This window comes from Stegostoma tigrinum, chromosome 24 (assembly GCF_030684315.1).
Source record: "Stegostoma tigrinum isolate sSteTig4 chromosome 24, sSteTig4.hap1, whole genome shotgun sequence".
NCBI lineage: Eukaryota > Metazoa > Chordata > Chondrichthyes > Orectolobiformes > Stegostomatidae > Stegostoma > Stegostoma tigrinum.
The window spans coordinates 38537577-38562856 of NC_081377.1; the positions used below are offsets into that span (position 1 = coordinate 38537577).

General features: G+C 41.1%; 1 protein-coding gene across 16 annotated transcripts in view; it reads right to left on the reverse strand.

The window, feature by feature from the left end:
- epb41a (erythrocyte membrane protein band 4.1a) overlaps positions 1 to 25280 on the reverse strand; it is a 175183-nt gene that overhangs the window by 86702 nt on the left and 63201 nt on the right. For all 16 annotated transcript variants that reach the window (XM_059654380.1, XM_059654382.1, XM_059654381.1 and 13 more), the window contains 5 exons: positions 21236 to 21716; positions 17977 to 18192; positions 16298 to 16402; positions 5250 to 5292; positions 488 to 563 (listed from right to left, as the gene is read on the reverse strand). In XM_059654380.1, coding sequence (XP_059510363.1) covers positions 488 to 563; positions 5250 to 5292; positions 16298 to 16402; positions 17977 to 18192; positions 21236 to 21709 — 914 coding nt within the window. In that variant the 5' untranslated portion in view covers positions 21710 to 21716. The remainder of the gene's footprint in view (positions 1 to 487; positions 564 to 5249; positions 5293 to 16297; positions 16403 to 17976; positions 18193 to 21235; positions 21717 to 25280) is intronic.

Below are 25280 nucleotides of genomic sequence, written 5' to 3' on the forward strand. Positions count from 1 at the left end.
TTCTCCAATCTATCCACATGGCTCAAGTTCCTCATTTCTGGCACCATTCAGGTAAATCTCTTCTGAACTCTCCCTAAAACAGTCATGTCCTTCCTGCAGTGTGGTGCCTAGAAATGGACGTGATATTCCAGTTTTGATTGAATTGATGTTCTATATGGCTTGAGTCTAATTTCCTGGCTTCTCTACGCTGAGCTTCTCCTTCACGTGTTGCATCCCACAAGCTTTGAGTAGGTAGGATCTGGAGTGTGGCCTCCAATTTGAAATGACTTTTCAAAAATGTCTAAAAAATACAAACAGCAGCAGAACCATTTTGGGCTTGCTTCACCATTCAATAAACTCAGGGGCACAGAATTACAAAATTCAAGACAGACTAAATGGGAGAATTTCCCTGCATTTCATTCTAAAATTTAAGGTAATATCTAGTTAAGGAAATACATTAGAAGCTGCATACACTAAAGGTTTATTTCTCACTAATAATGAGTTTTACCTTGTTATATCTTCAGTCAACTGTGCAGGATCAGGTGGATAAAACTTCACATTGAATGTAAAATCCCAAGGTCCACCTAGAATACAAAGATGTGTTATTATATCTTCCTTGTGCTGTAGGATACAATTGAATCATAGGCTTTTTATTTTCTAAAAAAAAGCAGAGCAATCAAGAACAACAAGGCTACTAGACTAGGTGGGATTGAGGTTCACAAGGAAGAGGTGTTAGAAATCCTTCAGAGGGTGTAGATAGATAAGTCCCCAGGGCCGGATGGGATTTATCCTCGGATCCTCTGGGAAGCCAGGGAGGAGATTGCCGAGCCTTTGGCATTGATCTTTAACTCATCATTGTCTACGGGAGTAGTGCCAGATGACTGGAGGATAGCAAATGTGGTTCCCCTGTTCAAGAAAGGGAGTAGAGACAACCCTGGTAATTATAGACCAGTGAGCCTTACCTCAGTTGTTGGTAAAGTGTTGGAAAAGGTGATAAGAGATAGGATTTATTATCATCTAGAAAAGAATAATTTGATTAGGGATAGTCAGCACGGTTTTGTGAAGGGTAGGTCGTGCCTCACAAACCTTATTGAGTTCTTTGAGGTGACCAAACAGGTAGATGAGAGTAAATCGGTTGATGTGGTGTATATGGATTCCAGCAAGGCATTCGATAAGGTTCCCCACAGTAGGCTATTGTACAAAATGTGGAGGAATGGGATTGTGGGAGATATAGCAGTTTGGATCAGAAATTAGCTTGCTGAAAGAAGACAGAGAGTGGTAGTTGATGGGAAATGTTCATACTGGAGACCAGTTACTAGTGGTGTACCGCAAGGGTCGGTGTTGGGTCCAGTGCTGTTCATCATTTTTAGAAATGACCTGGCTGAGGGCGTAGAAGGATGGGTTAATAAGGTCGGTGGAGTTGTGGATAGTGACGAAGGACGCTGTAGGTTACAGAGAGACATAGGTAAGCTGCAGAGCTGGGCTGCGAGGTGGCAAATGGAGTTTAATGCGAACAAGTGTGAGGTGATGCACTTTGGTAGGAGTAACCGGAATGCAAAGTACTGGGCTAATGGTAAGATTCTTGGTAGTGTAGATGAGCAGAGAGATCTCGGTGTCCACGTACACAGATCCTTGAAAGTTGCCACCCAGGTTGACAGGGCTGTTAAGAAGGCATACAGTGTTTTAGCTTTTATTAATAGAGGGATCGAGTTCCGGAACCAAGAGGTTATGCTGCAGCTGTACAAAACTCTGGTGCGGCCGCACTTGGAGTATTGTGTACAGTTCTGGTCACTGCATTATAAGAAGGACGTGGAAGCTTTGGAAAGGGTGCAGAGGAGATTTACTAAGATGTTGCCTGGTATGGAGGGAAGGTCTTACGAGGAAAGGCTGAGGGACTTGAGGCTGTTTTCGTTAGAGAGAAGAAGGTTGAGAGGTGACTTAATTGAAACATATAAAATAACCAGAGGGTTAGATAGGGTGGAGAGAGACAGTCTTTTTCCTAGGATGGTGACGGCGAGCACGAGTGGGCATAGCTTTAAATTGAGGGGTGAAAGATATAGGACAGATGTCAGAGGTAGTTTCTTTACTCAGAGAGTAGTAAGGGAATGGAACGCTTTGCCTGCAACGGTAGTAGATTTGCCAACTTTAGGTACATTTAAGTCGTCATTGGATAATCACATGGGCGTACATGGAATAGTGTAGGTTAGATGGGCTTGAGATCGGTATGGCAGGTTAGCACAACATCGAGGGCCGAAGGACCTGTACTGTGCTGTAATGTTCTATGTTCTATAAAATGTTATTTGATAACAAGGCGTAGAGGTGGATGAACAAAGCAGGCCAAGCAGCATCACAGGAGCAGGAAGGCTCCTGCTCCTGTGATCAGAGATAATGGGAACTGCAGATGCTGGAGAATCCGAGATAACAAAGTGTGGAACTGGATGAACACTGCAGCCCAAGCAGCATCTTAGGAGCATAAAAGCTGATGTTTCGGGCCTAGACCCTTCATCAGAATCGTCAGCTTTTGTGCTCCTGTGATGCTGCTTGGCCTGCTGTGTTCACCCAGGTCTACACCTTGTTATCTCAGATTCTCCAGCATTTGCAGATCCTACTATCTCTGATGTTATTTGATAAACCCAGCCAAGCTGCTAGATGGGTTAAGTGGCCTTTTCTTGACAGCAGAAAGACGACCTAGTCCAGGGAGAGAAATACCAAAAATAATCGTAATCAGTAGTGATTTTTGGTTTGATTTATTATTGTTGCATGCACTGAGATACAGTGAAAAGTATTGTTTTATGTGCTATCCAGTCAAATCAGACCTTACATCAGAATAACAGAACAGAATGCAAGATATAGTGTGACAACTACAGAGAAGGTGCAAAGAAAGATCAACTTTAGCATATGAGAGGTGCATTCAAAAGTCTGTCAACAGTGGACAAGAAGCTAATCTTGAATCTGTTGGTGCCTGTTTTCAAATATTTATATCTTCTGTCTTTTAGAAGGTAGAAGAGAGTATAACAAGGGTAGGATTTATTTGCGTAGTTAAGTGAAAATGAAATAAGGGTTTTGCTGCTAAACAGCTGAACACACTGTTGTGAATCAAGACATCCAATCGCCACTTGAATGCGGAACAGAGAGCAAGACAGTGAATGAAACTACATTCCAACAAGGAATTAACCCCTTCTTAAAAGGAGAAAAATAACAAACTTGCATTTAGCTGCATCTTTCATGTCATTACATGCCTCAAGCACTTACAGCCAATTACTTCTGAAATACACAGTTATTATATGATGTGGTGGGCATGTGGAATGCACTGCCGGCCGTAGTAGTGGAGTCAGATGCTTTAGAGACTTAAGTGACTCTTGGAGGATAACGAAATGTAGGGTATGCAGGGTAGTTTGATCTTAGTAGGATAATAGGTTGGCTCAACACTGTGGGCCGAAGGGCCTGTATTGAGCTGTACCTTTCCACAAGGTGTAACAAACAATATTGACAAGTTAACCGCTTTAGTGGTTTTGGATAAATATTGCTAGGGCACTGGGGAAATATTCCTGCTGTTCTTCAAGTGAGGCCATGAATTATCATGGGATGTTTTCCATTTAACAAACAGGTAGACCACTGATTTAAATGCCTTTTCCAAAGTATACCATCTCTGACAAATTGCAGCACCCACTTAATACTGTACAGAAGTAGAAGGGATGTTACTTAATGCTCAAGTAGTTTTGACCCAAAAATAAGAAAAATAACATTTTAGAGCAATTTTTACTTTAACTGTTCATTGTCTATGAAAGGGACAATATAAATTCAAGTCATTGTCTCATAACAGAAGGAAATTTTTAGTAAACCTCTTTGGACAAAGTTATTGTATGCCAATACCCATTCTAGAAATTTGATCATGTTATTTTACCAAATACGCCAATGTTGTAGCTAGTGCATTGTGCAAACCTTCGATGCGCCATTATGCTTCATGATATAAGGCATATATACACATCTATAAAATCAGACATTTTCAATATTGAAAATATCTAAGTTTTCTCTTCATGCAGCGCCCTGCTCCTGCCAACATCATCCATACATTAAAATCCAGCATCTTGGGTATCAGCCGACGTTCACTTTAATTTTACTTTAACAAGACTGGCTTGTTGCCCCACTGCACAGTGCATTGAACATCTATGCAAATCTTAAAAGGGAACACTGATGATATGCAACCTGTTTGCTCCCTGATTTGTAAATCTGCACTCTGTTCAAACTTTTATGAAAGCATTTTAATGGTAAATAATCAATCAATCATTCATCTCTATTTATTATTATTAACTGTTTTCCTTCCCTCACCTCCAAGTCAGGGGATGAACAGATTACATTTTTATTCTTTCACAAACCACAGCAAACTTTTTGTTTTATTGAAATCTTACAAACCAGCACTCCCAATAAACTGACATAAATTATATACCTGAAATACCGCAAGTTTGCCTTATTATTGTGATCTCCATAATGTCCGAGTAGTCAGTTGAGGGTGCAAATGAGAAAGCTGTCTGCCTCTAAGTTTTATTCAAGGCAAAGTTTTCATTTAAGTAAGTTATGCTGTAAATAAAGTATAACAGTGATGCATATACCCCCTGCATTACGTTTCTATTACTTACTGTGCACTTTTGCAATGATTATGTGCTCCCCTTGATCAATCAGAGCATTTGATCAAATGGTACACTCCTGGTCCCATAGGTGCCGGTTAACAACAGGTTTGTTGTACCTTGGGTTGTAATAATGAATTTTTTTGTTCACCAGGTATTATTCAGGTTTCTTCTAATTCCTCAGTTGTTATTACAGTAGGATTATGCTCAATTTAATTAAAAATACCCTGATTATGGATTACTGTTAATACAAACCCCTGTGAAAACAGGTAGCATAAATGTACATAAACCTTACATAAGAAGAGCAACTCAAAGGACACACAAACACACAGTTACAAAACATTTCATTTTAAGAAATCTGACATAAACCATCCTGGAAGAATCCAAGACAGGCAGAAAGTAATCATTAAAATTTCTGCACCAAATTCATATAAAACATACTTCATGGGCTAATATTATTTTATATTAATCACATGGTTAGATTTTATCATGTTTTCTGCACAGGACCCCTCTCGTCTCAGGATACATCAGACAAAATAATCCTGCTGGGAAGAAGTCCTTTTTTTCCCCCCCCCCCTCTGTTGACTAATCTAGTTCCATAGTTTTAGATGAATTAAACTTTACTACACACAAAAACAAGCTTACCTTGTAATTGCTTCTTAATCTCTTTGGTGAGGTCTAACCAACTCTGAAACAAAATGAAAGTTACATTAAATACTTGTCAAACACAAGTAAAAACGTGCATCATGCTAGATAAACCTCTGAACAATACTCAAAAATAATCACTGTGGAAATCTCTTTATCATTGCCAAAAGACAACAAAACTTGATAAATGTAAGTATTGCAGATGTTGGAGAGCTGAAATAAAAACAAAGTGCTAGAGAAACTCAGCAGGTCTACTGGTATCAGTGGAGAGAGAAAGAAAGAATTGAAAGCCGCACTTATACGAAATGAAGAATTTCAACTGGCCTCTGGATACTCCAAGGCATCATTCAAAAAAAAACACAATTTTTTTCAGACTTCAAAACCAATAACATCAAAACAGATTATTTGTTTATTTATCTAATTGCAGTTTGTGGGATTTTGCTGTGAATAAAACTAACAGCCATGTTTACCTACATTACAACAGTGACTAAACTCCAAAAGTAAATCTTGGCTGTAACAGACTTTATACATGTTCCAAGGATGTAGAAACCACTATTTCAGCAAGGTCATTCTTTAGTTAGGCAAATTAACATCTACATTTTTGAGAAATTCACAAAAGTAACAAATGTTCTGAAATTTATAGATAACAAGGTGTACAGTTGGATGAACACAGCAGGCCAAGCAGCATTAGAAGAGCAGGAAAGCTGATGTTTCGGGTCTGGACTGTTCTTCAGAAATGGGGGGAGGGGAAGGGAACTCTGAAATAAAGAGAGAGGGGGAGACGGATAGAAGATGGATAAAAAGGAGTAGATAGGTGGAGAGAAGACAGACAGGTCAAAGAGACAGGGTTAGAGCCTGTAAGGCTGAATGTAGGTGGGGAGTTAGGGAGGGGTTAGGTCAAGGAGGCAGGATGAGGCTAGTGGGTAAGAGATGGGGGTGGGACTAGAGGTGGGAGGAATGGTTAGGGAGGTGGGGACGAGCTGGGCTGGTTTTGAGATGCAGTTGGGGGAGGGGAGATTTTGAAGCTTGCGAAGTTCACATTAATACCATTGGGCTGCAGGGTTCCCAAGCAAAATATGAAATGCCATTCCCGCAGCTTTCGGGTGGCATCATTGTGGCAATGCAGGAGACCCTGGATGGACATGTCATCCAAGGAGTCGGAGGGGGAGTTGAAATGGTTCGCGACAGGGAAGTGCGGTTGTCTGTTGCGAACCAAACAAGGTGTTCCACAAAGTGGTCCCCAAGCCTCCACTTGGTTTTCACAATGTAGAGGATGCCACAACAGGAACAGTAGGTACAGCATACCACATTAGTAGGTGGACATCTGTTTGGTGTGGAAGATCTTCTTAGGGCCTGAGATGGGGGGTGGAGGGGTTGGGGCAGGTGTAGCATTTCCTGCAGTTGCAAGGAAAAGTGCCGAGGTGGTGGGGCTGGTGAGGAGTATGGAGTGGATAAGGGAGTCACGGAGAGAGTGACCCTCCGGAAAGCAGATAAAGGTGAGGAGGGAAAAATGTCTTGGGTGGTGGGGTCAGATTGCAGATGGCAGAAGTGTCGGAGGATGATGCGTTGGACCCGGAGATTGGGGTGAGGTGGTACGTGAGGACGGGGGGGGATTCTGTTTTGGTTGTTATTGCGGGTAGGGGGTGAGAGGGATGAGTTGCAGGAAATGCAAGAGACACACAGTCGAGGGCATTTTTGACCACTGTGGTGGGGAAGTTGTGCTCCTTGAAAAACAAGGACATCTGGGATGTCCAGGAGTTGAATGCTTCATCTCGGGGAGCAGGTGCAGCAGAGGCGAAGGAATTGAGAATAGGGGATGGCCTTTTTGTAGGACGGTGGGTGAGAGGAGGTGTATTCGAGGTAGCTGTGGGAGTCAGTAGACTTGAAATGGAGAGATAATGGGTACTGCAGATGCTGGAGAATCCAAGATAACAAAGTGTGAAGCGGGACGAACACAGCAGACCAAGCAGCATCTCAGGAGCACAAATGCTGACGTTTCGGGCCTAGACCCTTCATCAGAGAGGGGGATGGGGAGAGGGTTCTGAAATAAATAAGGGGGGGGAGGCGGACTGAAGATGGATAAAGGAGAAGATAGGTGGAGAGGAGAGTATAGGTGGGGAGGTGGGGAGGGGATAGGTCAGTCTAGTGAGGACGGACAGGTCAAGGAGGCGAGATGAGTTTAGTAGGTAAGAAATGGAGGTGCGGCTTGAGGTGAGAGGAGGGAATAGGTGAGAGGAAGAACAGGTTAGGGAGGCGGGGACGAACTGGGCTGGTTTTGGGATGCGGTGGGGGAAGGGGAGATTTTGAAGCTGGTGAAGTCCACATTGATACCATTGGGCTGCAGGGTTCCCAAGTGGAATAAGAGTTGCTGTTCCTGCAACCTTCGGGTGGCATCATTATGGCACTGCAGGAGGCCCATGGTGGACATGTCATCTCAGGAATGGGAGGGGGAGTTAAAATGGTTCACAACCGGGAGGGTGCAGTTGTTTATTGTGTCCCGAGCAGAGGTGTTCTGCAAAGCATTCCCCAAGCCTCCGCTTGGTTTCCCCAATGTAGAAGAAGCCACGCCAGGTACAGTGGATACAGAATACTACATTGGCAGATGTGCAGGTGAACATCTGCCAATATGGAAACTCATCTTGGGGCCTGGGATGGGGGTGGGGGAGGTGGTGTGGGGGCAAGTGTAGCACTTCCTGCGGCTGCAGGGGAAGGTGCCGGGTGTGGTGGGGTTAGAGGGGAGTGTGGAGCAGACAAGGGTGTCACGGAGAGAGTGGTCCCTCCAGAAGGCAGACAAGGGTGGGGATGGAAAAATGTGTTTAGTGGTGGGGTCGGATTGTAGATGGCGGAAGTGTCGGAGGATGATGCGTTGTATCCAGAGGTTGGTGGGGTGGTATGTGAGGATGAGGGGGATTCTCTTAGGGCTGTTATTGCGGGGGCGGGGTGTGAGGGATGTGTTGCGGGAAATGCGGGAGACATGGTCAAGGGCGTTTCTCCCCCCCCACCGCAGTGGTCAAGAAGTTGTGGTCCTTGAAGAACACGGCCATCTGGGATGTGCGGGAATGGAATGCCTCATCCTGGGAGCAGATGCGGTGGGAGGTGAAGAAATTGGGAATAGGGGATGGAATTTTTGCAGGGGGGTGGGTGGGAGGTGGTGTATTCTAGGTAGCTATGGGAGTCGGTGGGCTTGAAATGGACATCAGTTTCTAGCTGGTTGCCTGAGATGGAGACAGAGAGGTCCATGAAGGTGAGGGATGTGTTGGAGATGGCCCAGGTGAATTTGAGGTTGGGGTGGAAGGTGTTGGTGAAATGGATGAACTGTTCGAGCTCCTCTTGGGATCAAGAGGTGGCGCTGATACAGTCATCAACGTAACAAAGAAAGAGGTGGGCTTTGGGGCCAGTGTAAGTGCGGAAGAGGGATTGTTCCACGTCTCCTACAAATAGGCAGGCATAGCTTGGGCCCATGTGGCTACCCATGGCCACTGCCTTTGTCTGTAGAAAGTCGGAGAAATCGAAAGAGAAGTTGTCGAGGGTGAGGACGAGTTCGACTCGGAGGATGAGGGTGTCGGTGGAAGGAGACTGGTCAGGCCTGCAGGACAGGAAGATGATGGCCTTAAGGCCATCTGCATGAGGAATGCAGGTATATAGGGACTGGACGTCCATGGTGAAAATGAGGTGTTGGGGGCCAGGGAAATGGAAGTTCTGGAAGAGATGGAGGGCGTGGGTGATGTCACAGGCGTAGGTGGGGAGTTCCTGGACCAAGGGGGAGAAAATGGAGTCCAGATAGGTGGAGATGAGTTCGGCGGGGCAGGTGCAGGCTGAGACAATAGGTCAGCCAGGGCAGGTGGGTTTGTGGATTTTGGGAAGGAGATAGAAGTGGCCAGTGCGGGGTTGGGGAACAATGAGGTTGGAGGCTGTGGGTGGGAGGTCACCAGAGGTGATGAGCTCATGGATGGTATTGGAGATGATGGTTTGGTGCTCAGGGGTGGGGTCATGATCGAGACTTGAAATGGTATCGGTTTTCAGGTGGATGCCAGAGATGGAGACAGAAGTCCAGGAAGGAGAGAGGGGTATCAGGGAACGTCCAGGTGAACTTAAGGTTGGGGTGGAAGGTGTTAGTGAAGTGGATGAACTGTTTGAGCTCCCCGTGGGAGCATGAGGCCACGCCAAAACAGCCAATGTAATGGAAGAAGAGGCGGGGGATACTGCCTGTGTAGCTTTGGAAGAGGGATTGTTCCATGTATCCTACAAAGAGGCAGGCATAGCTTGGACCCATGTGAGTACCCGTGGCCACTCCCTTTGTCTGTAGGAAGTGGGAGGAATTGAAGTTGTTGTTATTGTTAAGGGCGAGGACGAATTCAGCTAAGCAGATGAGGGTGTCAGTGGAGGGGGACTGGTCTGGCCTGCGGGACAGAAAGAAGCAGAGGGCCTTCAGGCCATCTGCATAGGGAATGCAAGTGCATAGGGACTGGACGTCCATGGTAAAAATGAGGCGTTGGGAATCAGGGAATTGGAAGTTTTGGAGGAGGTGGAGGGCGTCGGTGTTGTTACTGACGTAGGTGGAGAGTTCCTGGACTGAGGGGAAGAAAATGGAGTCAAGATAAGGTGATAAAATGTGAGGCTGGATGAACACAGCAGGCCCAGCAGCATCCCAGGAGCACAAAAGCTGACATTTCGGGCCTAGACCCTTCATCAGCTGATGAAGGGTCTAGGCCCGAAATGTCAGCTTTTGTGCTCCTGGGATGCTGCTGGGCCTGCTGTGTTCATCCAGCCTCACATTTTATTATCTTGGATTCTCCAGCATCTGCAGTTCCCATTATCAAGATAAGGTGAGTTCGGTGGAGCAGGTGGAGACCAGGGCAGTCAAGTTTGTGGATTATGGGAAGGAGATAGAAATGGGTGGTGCAGGGTTGGGGAACAATGAGGTTGGAGGCTGTCAGTGGGAGGTCACCTGAACTAATGATGTTGTGGATGGTTTGGGAGATGATGTTTTGGTGTTCGGGGATGGGGTCATGATGAAGGAGGCAGTAGGAAGAGATGTCAAGAGAGCCGGCGCCTGGCCTCGGTGATGTAAATGTCACTTTGCCATACTACAACTGTGCCTCCCTGGTCCGCGGGTTTTATGGTGAGGTTGGGATTGGAAAAGAGGGCTGCACATTCTGTGGGAGTGAGAGGTTCAGTGGGTGAGGGGGTGGAGAGGTTGAGGTGATCGATGTCACGACGGCAGCTGGAGATGAAGAAGTCAAGGGAGGGTAGGAGGCCTTGGGGTTATCCGGGGGCGGGGGGGGGGGGGGGGGGGGGGGTATGTTGGAGGTGGGAGAAGGTGTCAGTAGTGGGAAGGTTAGGCTCACAATTAAAGAAATAAGCATGGAGGCAGAGGCGGCGAAAAATCTGTTCAACGTTGAAGCGAGAGTTCTATTCATCAATGTTTGGGTGGAGGGGGAAAAAAGGTTTACTCTTCTAAAATTTACACTTTTTTTAATTAAATCCAGATTATAAAGCAATTTGTTTCCTTATAAATGTTTGTTCATAGTTTCCAAAAACAATATGCTGTGGGTCCAACTAAGAATCAGGATATGAGCCAAATTAATAATTAATGCCCATGAAAAAGATCCCCGAAGCAGTGACCATGATATGGTAGAATTTAGCACTGTTTGAAAGGGAGAAATACGGGTCAGAAACAAGTGAACTCACCTTAAATAAAGGTAATTACTAAGGAGTGAGGGCAGAGCTCACAGGCCTGGACTGAGAAAGGAGGTTAGCAGTAAAGATGGTGGAGGAAAAATTAAGGATGTTTGAAAGTTCACAGTAAACATGTACCCCAGTGATAAATAAGGAACAGGATAAGGCAAACATGATCAACTAGGTAAGTAGAGGCTAGCAATAAATTGAAGGAAAAAACATTCAATACGGCAAACATTGGTGGTAAGCCTCGAATAGATATCAAGGTCTAGGCTCCACTACTTTAATTATGGAAAAGAATTCCAAAGATTAATGATCCTCAGAGAAGAGATACGTCCTCACATCAGTCTGAAGTGGAGGCCCTTCGTCTTCAAAATGAGCCCTCCTATCCATAGATTCCAAATGAGAAGAAAAATGCTCTCAACATCAACCCCATTAAGTTCCCATCAGAATCTTACTCTTCAATAAGATCACCATTCATTCTTATAAACATCAATGGGTACAGGCTTTCCTCATAAGACACATTCATCCCAGAAATCAGAACTGCTTTCAATGCAAATTTGATCCTCCTTACAGGGGTCTATTAGCTGGACAGCTGGGGTACACTTCAGAGTGACACTAACAGCATGGATTCAATTCCCACACTGGCTATGGTTACTATGAAAGAAGCACAACTGCAGATGCTGGAGTCAGAGTCAATGCAGTGTGGAGTTGGAGGAACACAGCAGGTCATTGATCCAGAGTTGAACAGTTGAAACTTCACCCAAATAAATACCTGGAGGAGTAAAGCCATTGTTTTCAATCAAATTTGAAGATTTTTTTTAAAAACTCTCAACTTTACGACTTTCCCCAACAATAGTCCGAGCTAAAGCTGGTTTCTTTTTGTCCTTGGCGTCAAATTGGATCACAAGAGGATCTTCCAACATCATATCCATGCCATCAATAAGACCATTTCCAATCTCTGACATCACTCATCCTCATCTACCTCAGTTTATCCATTCCTGAAACACTCACTCATACTTTTATCATTATACATAAACTCAATTGTTCCAATACACTAAATGGTCTCTCACATTCTGTCCTCCATAAACTAGCACTCATCTGCAACTTGGTTGCCCATTTCTTGCAAGATCAGCACATTTAATGTGAAATATAAATTGGAAAAGCTTCAAATTATTACTTTTTCTTTTCTAACCCAAAGCAGGGATGTTTACTCATTGGTGACACAGGAGCATGCAACTTTTACAAAAAGTTGGATTTTATACTCAGACTAGCTGGCATCAGGTGTCTTTGGACTGCTTAAAAAGAAACTGAAGAAACAGCTTTCGATTGGCTTTAACTACCAGTTTTTCATAGGACTGAGAGATGAGAGCAGATGGACTTTAACATCCAAAAGCCTGCAAACAAGCTAGATATGCTTCTCTCCAACAAGAGTGGATAAGAAATCATCTCAAAGTTTCTGCCAGGACAAAAGCTGCTAACTCAAGCAAAGCCCAAGTTCAAGTGATTAGTCACTAAACCGAAGTCTGCTTTAGTTGACAACATGATATAATTGCCAAAAACAATCCAAGAAAGTCATGCAATTTTCTCTCGTGTGTTGGACTTTCGATCCACAGACTTAGAATCATAGAATCCCTGGAGTGTGGAAAGAGACCATGAAGTCTGCACTGACTCTCTGAACAGCATCCCACTCAGACCCAGTCCACTACTCTATCCCCATAACCCCACACTTATCAGGACTAATCCACACAGTTTGCACATCCCTGGACACCACAGGGAAATTTAGCACAGCCAAATCAACTAACCAATGCAGGCCTGGATAGAATGTGGAAACTCGATACAGTCACCTTTCTTCGATTAGAACCTGGGTCCCTGGCTTTGTGCAGCAGCAGCTCTAATCACCTGGCCATCATGCCACTCGTTTTATTGGTTTTAGTTGTTCATTGTGAGAAATTGACAGAGGAGATATTTTGAAGCTGGTGAAGTCAACATTCAGGCCACTGGGCTATGAGCTCGCAAGGTGAAATACGAGGTGTTGTTTCTCCAGTTTATGTTTAGCCTCATCCTGACATTGAAGGTGCTTACTGCTCATGGTCTGACTATCGACCTCACCAGCTTCAAAATCTCTCCTCCTCCAACTTGCCCATCTTCTGACTCACCCATCTGCTCCATCTTCCAAATAACCAACCACAATAGCCCCTTGCCTGCATCCACCTATCTCCATCTCACTTACTCTCTGCCACCAGCCCCATCCTCCTCCCTCTATTTCTGAGCTCCCCAGTTCGAATCACCAGTTAAGTTTCAGGATGAATGAAATCCAAGATTTAACTTTACACTTGGAGACTGTCAAAGCTAACTTAATAATTAGTGTTTAAAGCAAAAATAAAATCAGTTTAGGATCAGATGCCAGCTGGGTACAAACTCCGTTTGCTTTTCATACACAATAAAAATTCAGTGACCCCTCCTGCAAGTGCACATGCATATGTATGTTGGCTCAGCTGTTGAGCATTCCCAAAATAAAGGTCTGTAAAAATCAGCATGAATAATTGGTGAGCATAGGATCTGTAGTGTGTGAGGCTGCAGCCCTCTAAGGACAAAAAAAATTGATGCAGGAACAAAAGAAAATGGTAATTATGTTCAACATCGGGAGTTGGTCTGTTTATTGCCCTTTATTTGCCATCTGTACCTCATCCAACAAGTTCAATGGTGTCCTATGAACCTCCAAAACTACTGGGTGAATTTCAGACCTGTAAAAGGTGCTTACTCTTTCATCCAGTTACCCATGTGACAAAGAAATACATAAAATTTATTAACTACTTAACATGGAACCTCTGCAAACAGTGCTTTAAACTTTAAAAGAATGCAGTAATTTCTTCTAAAAATTCTAAATACCTACACAGTGAACAATGAAATGAAGACAAATTAGACTAATAAGCCCCACTCTTCCAATGAAGGTAAACAAACAACTCTAATGCGTCATAGAGCATACTCCACCCGTTTATTCTCAAGGTGAGTTCCGCATAGATGAGTTACCCTGTAAAAATCAAATAAATCTTCACAAAATTCATTCAATTCCTTATATTGCATTGGCTCTGTCAACAACACTCAACACCTGTCCTATCAGCATAGAACCATCATGCCCAGGCCAATATTGCATCCTCTCAAATAAATAACTATGTTCACTTAACACGATTTTATTTCTAATCAAATTACTTAACCCCTTCAAAAAACGAGCTGGATGCTGAATTTAGATTTTATTTTAATGTGTGTATAAGTAGATGGATTGCATCCTTGCAAACCTGATTCTGTTTCACATGAACTTGGTTAATTTCAAGTGTGGGTAATCTCAGCGAGTTTTGAGAAGATTTGTAGCTCAGGTTGAGTTCCTGGATGTGAGTTTGCTCGCTGAGCTGGAAAGTCAGGTTTCAGACGTTTCGTCACCATTCTTGGTAACATCATCAGTGAGCCTCCGATGAAGCTTCATCAGAGGCTCACTGATGTTACCTAGAATGGTGACGAAACGTCTGAAAACTAACCTTCCAGCTCAGCGAGCAATCTCACATCCAGCGGGTAATCTCAGCGAGTTTTGAGAAGATTTGTAGCTCAGGTTGAGTTCCTGGATGTGAGTTTGCTCGCTGAGCTGGAAAGTCAGGTTTCAGACGTTTCGTCACCATTCTTGGTAACATCATCAGTGAGCCTCCGATGAAGCTTCATCAGAGGCTCACTGATGTTACCTAGAATGGTGACGAAACGTCTGAAAACTAACCTTCCAGCTCAGCGAGCAATCTCACATCCAGCGGGTAATCTCAATATGCATCCACATCAAATCCAACAACTTATTTGTAACTCTATGCTCATTAACGTTGCTTTCATTCCGCATGTCTTGCCACCAGCAACAGGATCTGTAACTGTGCTAATTTTGCCTCTGCACATCTGTTTGAAGGTATACAGACCAAAACCGCACATTGCGTTTCAAATGCAGTCTCATCAGTGAGCCATATAAAGTTGCAAGGTTTATTTTGAGGACTGCTTTTTGACGAGCGTTGTATGATGATAAGTTGTGATAAGTAAAAAATTTGTTTCATAATATAGGATTGTGAAATTTTTATTTGTCTTTAACTTGTTCCTCTGTGAAACTATGTGTCTGTGAGCATCGTTTTAAACAAGTTTTTGAGGTGTACTTGATATTTTATTAGCTTTTCAGTGATACTTTCACTCTAAAAGGAAACAATTAACAATATTTCTGCAAATAACTAATAACAGAATACAAGGTAAGCCAACAGAATATGCAGCATTGTTATTCTAAATATCTATAAATCACTATTTAGACCACAGTTGTAATATTTAATTCTAGCCACCAGACTATAGGATGGATATCAAAATGTTCGAGGTGGCAGAGAACAGATTCACTACAATGCTTTTGGATGAAGGGTCTAGGCCCGAAACGTCAGCTTTTGTGCTCCTGAGATGCTGCTGGGCCTGCTGTGTTCATCCAGCCTCACATTTCACTACAATGCTGCCTAGATGCAACAGCAGAACAGTTAGAACAGAGAGAGTTAATGGGGAATTGGGAATATGTGCTCAAAACCATGAGAGTTTTATTATTATTGTGTTTTTATGCAGTGAGTTGCTCTGATTTGCCACATGTTGCCATGAAGAAGGGGATTTCAAAAAAAGAGGAGGAAGAATTTGCTAAACAATGAGAAAAGAATAGGCAAGTGGGTTAATTGGATAATCCTTTCAAGAGTTGGGCAGGCACAATAGAACTAATGGCTCCTTTCTAAGGTGTAATCTGTACATCAAAGTAAAATGTTTGTTTGTTGATAACTCCTTCAAGGTCCTTGCATCTATTTCAACTAAACTACCGAGGGGTCCAGATGACCTTTTGGACCTGACGGCATATTGTAGGGTCACTACTTCTTAAAAGAAAATCTATTTGTCTTATGTTCAGACCTTGCTTTTAATTTCCACCTTTTTCTTTCCCGAATTAGGATAATTAGCCAAGCTTTTTCTTCTGCAATCACATGAAGCACAGGGAAATAACTGCTTCCAAGAAATAGTTCCTTTTCATATTTTCAACATACCTCTTGCCTTACAGCTGTAGCATCAATGCAGCCAAGAATGAGGCAATCTCACAATGCTCTAAATTTCTTATGAGCCCAGCATTCCATGGTGTTTTCTACATTGCCCACTAACAAATAATGTGTTAATTAAGATGAGCAATTAAATCTAATTCTGGAGGGTAGTGAAATAATAAACTACGATGTTGAATGCAGTTGTTATATCACACGGCATTGGACAACTGCCTTACAGAAACAAATAGTGTGATCAATTTCCCTCATGTTTGCAAACAAACTAAATGCACTTACTCTTTGACTTGTTGAATCCCAAATGGCCAAACCAAAATAGTCCTTCTCCAATAGGTTAAGATGCTGGCACACTTTGGTAAAGAGTTCATGTCCCTTGGAATGTCTCTGCAATAAAAAAAATTGTGAATATTCACTAAAACTGTCAGTTTGTGGTATTTTACGTATCGACTTATTAAACAATTTTAAATCTCAAAAATGTTAAAACTCACAGGAGCCATGTTACTAGGTACTGCACATGCATTATAGTTATGAGTATAATTATGAATGTTGCCACTAGGATTGTTTTGTTCAGTTTTTCCCCCCCCCCCCCCCCCAACAGATTTTGTTCCATTAAATGCTTAAAGGCGTTTTGAGTTACAGAATTCTGGAGCAAAACCCTGATAGGTGGAGCCTTTGCAGATACTATAACAATTTCAAAATAAATCTGTTTAAATTTTCTGAACGAGCCTAGTGACACAGCACTAGTTGAGAGATCACATTCCCACATAAACATCTGCAAATGAAAATATCTTATCACTATAACTATGAAACGTATTTTGGTGACCTGGACATTTATTTGCATTGGCAGTAAGCTATTGTATTTAAACACTGGTTCCCATGAACTGGCAGAATCAATGCACCTCCTGGCTAACAACAGTTCATAGGATCCACTATTAGGCCATGCCAGGATCACTTCAAGCATTTATTTTGCACTTTGTGGGCAGTTCAGCTCTGGGGTCTTGCATCCACAGGAAACTAGAGGAAATTTAATTTCAGAAGACTGGTACTGTTATGACTAATAGAATACTGCAAATCCAATAATAACTGAAACCACTCTACTCTATCCTGGATACAATCAAGATAAATTAATTCTGGTTTTTTAAAAAGGCATTCACCTGCATTGTGTAAAATACCAAACAAGTAAATAATACTGAAAAATTTACAAACATTTTTACAAACAAAACACTAAACCTCTTAATTCTAACATAACTCATTATTTCCAAGAATTGCAAAGCTATAAAGGAGTCGTGACAAATTCAGTAACACCTTCCTGTTCAAAATCCAAGCTTGAAATTCCTCTGGCTTTAAGTTAGCCTATTCCAAAGCATTTTTCCTGAAACCATGATGGTATTCCATATTACAAACATTGCGGTTTGCGTGTGTCTTTCAGTAAAAACAATTTAGGTGAACCCACTGACAAAGCCAGCTGGGTGTTCCAAGCCAGAGCTGACATAGCAGTGCCTCATACAGAGATGAACTTGCAACCTCACCTATATCAGTTACAAACTTTTAAGCATTACCAATTAGTAGCAGCAAGATTCAAAGGCTTTTGTGCAGAGATGAAAGAAAAAGTTAGACAGATTACCCCAGAGCGTCCTTGCACACCTAGTAGCCAGTTAAATGGTGCAAAAGACAAATACCTGGAGGCAGGTTCCCTTCCCATCCTCTCAGTAGGGAAATGGTGCATGAGGACCAAACAGGAGGTGGGAAAACACAAATAAAACATTTGTTTCACACTTGTATATGCACATATAAAAAAGTAAAATACTATTGCTTAGTTACTTTACATATAGACTTGTAAATTATAGGGCACGTGGGTTTGTACTGAATTTCCTCCAAACTAACTGTTATAATTTTTTATCAATAGTTAAAAGTTACACAGAAAATATTGAATGCTGGAATGAGTGCAATATTCTTACCTCAACATCACACTGAAATTCAGTTTCATCCAACAGAGTCACCTTGCAGCGCATGGTTTTAGGCTTTTTGGTAATCTTCAGAGATGGTTTTGAAACTTCACTAGTTTTTAGCCCTGTACTTTGACCTTGTTTCTCTTCAGGAGTTTCTAGCTTTACTTCATCCTTAATCACTGGATCTTCCTCTGGAGCAAAATCTTCTTTCTCTTCTTGCGCTGGCTACAAGTCAAAATCAATCAGAGTCTAACCAGCAAACATATTTTTCCCAATTCATGCTGAAGACATCATATTTAAAAATACGAGTACAGTTGCAACTGAGTTTATAAACTAAGTTAGGAAAAGGGCATTAGCATTTCATCCTACAGGGGCCAACTAACTTCAAAAATTAGAATTACAGGAATAAATGTTGACAGAAAGCATCACCATAAATCTGTAATAGCAATGAGTGTTTAAAAAGCAAGTACTTTCCACTGAATTTTTGGATTTCACTGCAAAGCACCGAATCTAATTTCTTTGAGCGTCTTATACAGAACTATGAAGAATATGGATCTGTATCAGGTTTTAAACAAATTGAAAGTATAATCTAGTAATCTGAGTTTTAATGTGTAGCATTCTATGTATAGAATAAAATCTGTCCTTATCAAGATAACAGTAAATTACTTTTAGACAATTGAGAACTGATTGGCATCACACACATAGCCAAAATATCCACCTTTTACTTCCAACAAAACTGTTAAAAGACATAACTTTATACAAAATTAAATATTTTATTCAGATTTCCAAACCCTAGATAATATCTTATTGTTGCAGCATCTGTCTGGTTGCAAAGCGTGATGTGGACAGAAAATAAAACAAATTAATATGGCATCACTGTTGCTGACAACAACAAATGCTAGAGATCACAGTGGGTCAGACAGCACCGATGGAAGAAAACAAGCTAATGTTTCGAGTCTAGACGACTCTTCTGCAGAGCTGAAGTGAAATGTTGGAGGGGACAGCATTTATGCTACAGTTTAGGGGGGTGGTTGTGGGGATGGTGGGCATGGGGTGCTGGTGGAGAAAAAGATGTTGATAATTCAGATAAAAAGTGACTGGAATGTAAGAATGGCAGAACAATGGCGTGTCTCCTGCCAGACTTGAAAGGACAGACAGCACCACTGGGGTGGGGTGAGGGGAGACAGAACATGATAACATAACGTAACAAGTAAAGCTTCACAATTTGGAGGTGTTGAATTCAAAATTAAGTCCAGGAGGCTGTAAAGTGCCATGTCAAAAGTTGAGATGTTGTTATCGCACTTTGCGCCGTGATTCTCTGGAACACTGCAGCACACAGAGGTCGAACACCTGCACATGCAAGCAGGAAGCTCCAGCATTTGTTGTCTTCAGTACAGATTTCAGCATCTGCAGTAATTTGTTCCTGGCATCACTGTTACACCAACTCAGACTGCAGGGCAGCAGAAGTTTGGCAATATATGAATGATTCATTGACTGTCAGACTCCAAAACCTGCTCATGTTATTAATGACCGTGAAAAAACTTGTGATTCTAAGTTTGCTCCAAAATGATCTTCTCAGGAGGTAGCAAGTTAAATTTTATACTCCATGCATCCATCATTCTAAAATACCAAATAAAATAAAACTGTACTCATTTAAATGACCAAACATTTATTTCTCACATTTTACAAGTTTGAACAACTTTGAAAATGCTACTACCTGAAAATGCCCCTCCAAGCCATACACAATCCCAACTTTGAACCATTTCTTCACTATAGCTGACTCAAAATTATAGTACTCCCTTCCTAACGTCACTATGGGTGTCCCTACACCAAAGAGTTCACAGTTCACCACCATCTTCTCAAAGGAAATTAGGAATGGGCAACAAACCATTGCCTATAACCAGTGAATACATTTTTAAAAACTCAAACATCTGCATACCAACAATTTACAAGTCTGAATGTTTTTCGACTGAATTATTCTAACAAATTCACTTGCCAATTCTCCAGCTGTTCAATGGAAAGGTAATTAATATTACAAGTGTATGAGGTCATTTGAGAGAGAGAGACCTGGGATCACCTGAATGCAAATTGATCTTTGCTAACTTTTAATTTAAATTTCAATCATACCATAATTTTATTATATTAATGCATTTTATTAAAATATATTAAACACTTTAAGTGCAAGCCTCTGGTGAAAGACTGTTGAAAATTAGACTGCAAACATCAAGACTCTTCACACAGATGGTCACATACCACAGAGCCTTGCTGGCTGTGAATAAATAAAGTTCAGACAACTATGTTTCTACTCAAGTAAATATATTTCAAACAGCAATCAACAACCAATAGTGTTCTGTTTTAAAGATCTGTCCACCAATGTGGCCACTGTGTTAAAAACAGCTGTTTCCAAATTTCTGCAGACATAATTTAAAACAAGAAAAACTGCATATAAAAAGTGGACATACCCCAGGGCTTTGACCAAGTTAAATGGAACTCTAAAAATGGTCATTTTTAGAAAGTTGACTGTTTTCCAAATATTATTTACAGATGAAACTCCAGCTGATCTGCAACATAATATTTTGACGCAAAAACAACTCAACATATTCTAGGAAATAGCTGATGAAAAAAAATGTTCTCTCCAGAAGTTGCTCTTTTTGTTCTTGAAAATCAAAAAGTAAACCACTAATTCAAATCAAAAACAAGTCACACCCATCAGCCATTGCATTGTATACATGTACATTCTAATTTTCTGATAGCTTGGAATCAAAATAAAACTTGAAAACCAATTTTCTTAAACATGCACATATTTTCAAAAAAAAGGACAGTAGGAGCTTTTCTTATATAGAAGATCAATTCGGAAGAGAAAGCAAAATAGTTAAATCGTAAACAAGGGGAACTGCTGTAAGCAATAATAATATGGCAGATTTCTTTTGTCATTTACAATTACATTTCTAAGTTTTTAAGTAATTTTGATAACTTTTATCCATCTGGATAACTTTTGGGAGCATTGACACTTACTTTAAAATTACAGTGCTTCAGCCAAAATAAAAACTTATAAACCAAAAGAGAGGGGTTTTTTTTCTGTCTCTAGAACACCTTTCAGAATGATGTATGTTTCTTCCAAGCTCTGTACGTTGCTATTGTAAAGCTTCCCTTGGGACATAGAACCACTTTTGAAAACAATAGATGCCAATCTTAAATCAACAAACTTAAAGCAATGAATACAAGTTTCCCACCTAAGAATGGATTAAATGACAGAAACACTTGTTACCTGCGTCTCAACACTACTCAGGGAATGCAAATCTAAAGTTGCTTCTTCCTCAATATTATCATCCAACTCCTGGTCAGCAATAGGGGCCCCTTGTCCTCTTTCTTCTTTTTGCTCTACTGAATTCTGTTGTTGTTGCTGTAGTTGCACAGTGTTGTCCTCAACAGAAGCCACTCCAGTTTCTTTTCCAATCTCTTCTTCTGAAATCTGAGATTTGGGTCTCTTGAGCCAGCCGGGTAAGAAACGAGACAATCCTTTGCTGCCCGAGGACTGCTCCTTCTCTGCCTCTTCTTTGTGGGCTGGACCACCGTTGACTGGTACTGCGGCTGTTTGCTTGTCCACTACGTCTATTGGCTGCTGATTCTCCTTTGGCTGGTTCTCTGCTTTGTCAAACTTGGGAGGGTCTTGTTGCTCAGAAGTTGAATGCTGCTGATGGGGATTTCCTTTTGCAGTGCTTGAGCTAACTTCTGTGGCCATGATGAAGCTGCATTTAAAAACAAAGTTTAAAAGCATGATAAGATACAAAAGTTCGTTTTGGGTAGTTACAGCTAAAGTACAGTATATTATGATTCTTCAGACTTAATTCAATGCTTTCCGAGATAAACATACTAAAATGAATTTCTGAACTGTTGAACCAGTAGAAGAAATGTTAGCCAGTGATAAGTTAACAGAGTCACAAACAAAGCAGTATACAAATCAAAGCAACAAACCATTCCTGGAAAGAATATATCGTGCAATCACCTTTTCTAATAAAGTAGACATACCACAAGGCATTTTTGTGATTTTTTTGTTAATCTTTTTCAGGAAATATCTGGAAAACTCTGGAGTATCAAATACAGTTTGCATGCATTAATCTGTGGGTAATTTGAGAGAAACTACAAATTTCACAATAATTTTCTTTTTGCAGTAACAAAATTGGGTGACATTGTGAAGATAAATTTACTTTAAAAACGTGTATCTTAAAAGTTATGTAGTTACACCCAAACTCTATGGAAACCGGTACCAAACAAATTCACTTCGTCTCCCAAAGGGACCACATCATATGGTCAGTCATCACCTACACTGCACAACAGTAGGGAACTCCCTTGAATGAACTCCCTATGCTGTCAAAAACAACTGTGCATCTGGCACTAACTTCTTTATTGTGCACTCCTAAAAAGCAGATTAAATGCTAAAATACCAATGAATCAACATTAAACAATTCGCCCACCACCCTTCCCGCCCCCCCACGACATACACACAGATGCTTGTTTTCAACCATTAGTGCACAGACTCAACATGCCAAATGCTGTACTATTCATCAGAAAAAGGTAGATATTAGTTTCACTATCGACAACTTTAATCAGCACACATATACCATTGTTTTTATGCAATGGTAGAGGTGAGACACAAACTTGTGTTAAAAAGGAGCCTCATTTAATTTCCTCATAACTTCTACACAACCAAAATTTGTGATCATGTCTGATGTCTTATTCAACAGACATCATAACTGGTACTCTAATACCACCATTGGGTGGTAGAGTGCCATAATTAATAAGATTTATATCCATCACTACAAGTTTTTTTAGTACAAACAGCTGACATAATTTGGCATTTCAACCTGTACTACATTGGTGTTCTGCAATCTTGTGTACTTAAAAGGAAATACTAAGCACAGATGTGATAAACTTAAAAATTGCCAAGTTTGATTTGTTAGGATTGGCCCAGAGAGAAGCACTCAGGTTTTGCAGGCATTAACCAGTATGTTTAAAGATCATTTAAGTACACAAAAGAACAGAAAAAGCAGCATAAACTTCGTTTCCAAATCCACTTACAAGTAAGATGCAAACACTGCAGAATACTTGTAAACAAGATAACAAACAGAATTACGAAAGGAGGAAGTAAAGTCATACAATTTAAATAACAGCTTTTCAGACTAAGTAATGGCATTAATATTACTGCAAATTTACATGCAAAGCAGCATATCCACCATATCAGTCAAGCCAATATACAATAAAATGTTTGAACTTGAAGACTGACTTATGTTAATGCCACAAACAGTATACCACAGATGGTTTATGTTAAAAATTAAACATAAAATTACCCCATTCCCCCACCAAAAAAATTGCTGGTTAAAACTGGAAATTTTGATCCTAATTTAGTTTTCTTTCCCAAGTTCTTCATGAAATAATACCGTCCAGGAAAAATAAGATCTTTCACTTGAAAGGCAACTTACAAACTGGGACCAGGAGCTGGAGGGGGAAACATGCTTATACAAATATTTTCACAGATGATACTACCTTGACAAACTCTCCTTGGAAAACCAGTATGCTTTAATCTCCACTTTAAAGACTCAGCTCAATAGAAACCCATTATCATGGCATTGCATGACTCTGAATTGGATCCGATTGAAGTAAACAAGAAGAACTAACTTGCTTACTGATTCAAGCTAGAAATCCTAGTGATTACCAACTTCAACCTGGAGTACTTTGGTACTTTTGAACCATGCTGGAAAATGGGTGTGAGGCATTTTAATTCGTCCTCTTCTTTAATGACAAGATCTCAATTTCAATTTAAGTGTACAGTTAGTAGGGCTTCTGTGATGTAGTTGCAGCACCCTACCTTGGGAGCAAGATGCTCAGCTTTGAATCCCACTCGTTCTAAAGATGTAGAATAACATCTCTGAGAAGAGTGATTAAAAATATCTATAGCATTATAGTAGTGACGTGTATTTTGGACTGCTCATCGAAGAAATTATGCAAAAAGGTTTTCTAATAGATGTGTGCGAATACTGGAAAAGCTAAAGGGAGGAACAGTGCTGATCTACACTGAACTATCATTTTGAGTGACAGGTCGATGAACTGTAAGGTGACCCCATGCTCTGACAAGAAGTGATTGATTACACATCCAAGGACTGTTCAAAAGCAAAGATTCATTTATGGCAACAGTTACTCAATGGCCAATGCTGTTGTCTAGGACATCTACGTGGGAAAACAAATGGAATAACAGGTTGAAATGGTGCCAAGGAGAAGTATCAGTTGGTAAAAGCTCAAAACAAATTCAATGGCAGAGATTCAAATATTTATAATCCAAATCACTAGAGGATAATTGGTTTGAACGTGAGTGGTTCGGAGGAATAAAGAGAAATTTAGATAAGTTGAGTGAGTAGGCAAACACATGGCAGATGCAGTGATAATGGGAACTGCAGATGCTGGAGAATTCCATGGCAGATGCAGTTTAATTTAGAAAAATCTGAAGTTGTTCACTTTGATAGGAAAGATAGGATTTAAATAATATGCTGTCAATCTGACAGAATGAGAACAGTTGATTTACAAAAGGGACCAGTCATTGAACATAAGCATGAAGGTGCTGCAAGCAGTTAGAAAGGCAACCAGCAAGAGGGTTTGACTATAGGAGGATGGAAGTCTAACTGCAGCTCTGCAGGGCTTTGGTGAGCTCATATCTGGTGTATTGTGTGTAATTTTGGTTTGCTTACCTTAAAAAAAAAAATTTCTTGCTATAAAAGGGAGTGCAGTGACTGAACCGATTGCTGGGGTAGCAGGTTTGTTGTACGAGAGGAGATATTAGGTTGACTGTGTCAGTATTCACTCAAGTCAATAAGAATGTGAGGGATTTCATTTAAACATATACAATTCTAATCCTGTCAGGACTGGACAGACTGAATGCAGGGATTAGTTTTCTCACAGCCAGGAATCCAGAACAAGGGGTCACAGTCTCTAAATAGGCGGTAGGTCATTTCTGATTGAGATGTGGACAAATTTCTTCACTCAGAGGGTGATGAGCCTGTGGAGTTCTCCACTCCAGAAAGACATGGAGATGAAGACAGTGAATAAATTTAACAATCGGCCATGCTGAATTGCCCGTAGTGTTCAGGGGTGTGTGGGTTATAGGGGGATGGGTCCGGGTGGGATGCTTAAAAGGTCAGTGTGGACTTGTCGGGCCGAAGGGTCTGTTTCCACACTGTAGGTAATCTAAAAAAAAAATTCATAGAAACTAAATGCAGCAAAAAGATATAGGGAGAAAATTGGGGTATGCATTGAGGTAAAGT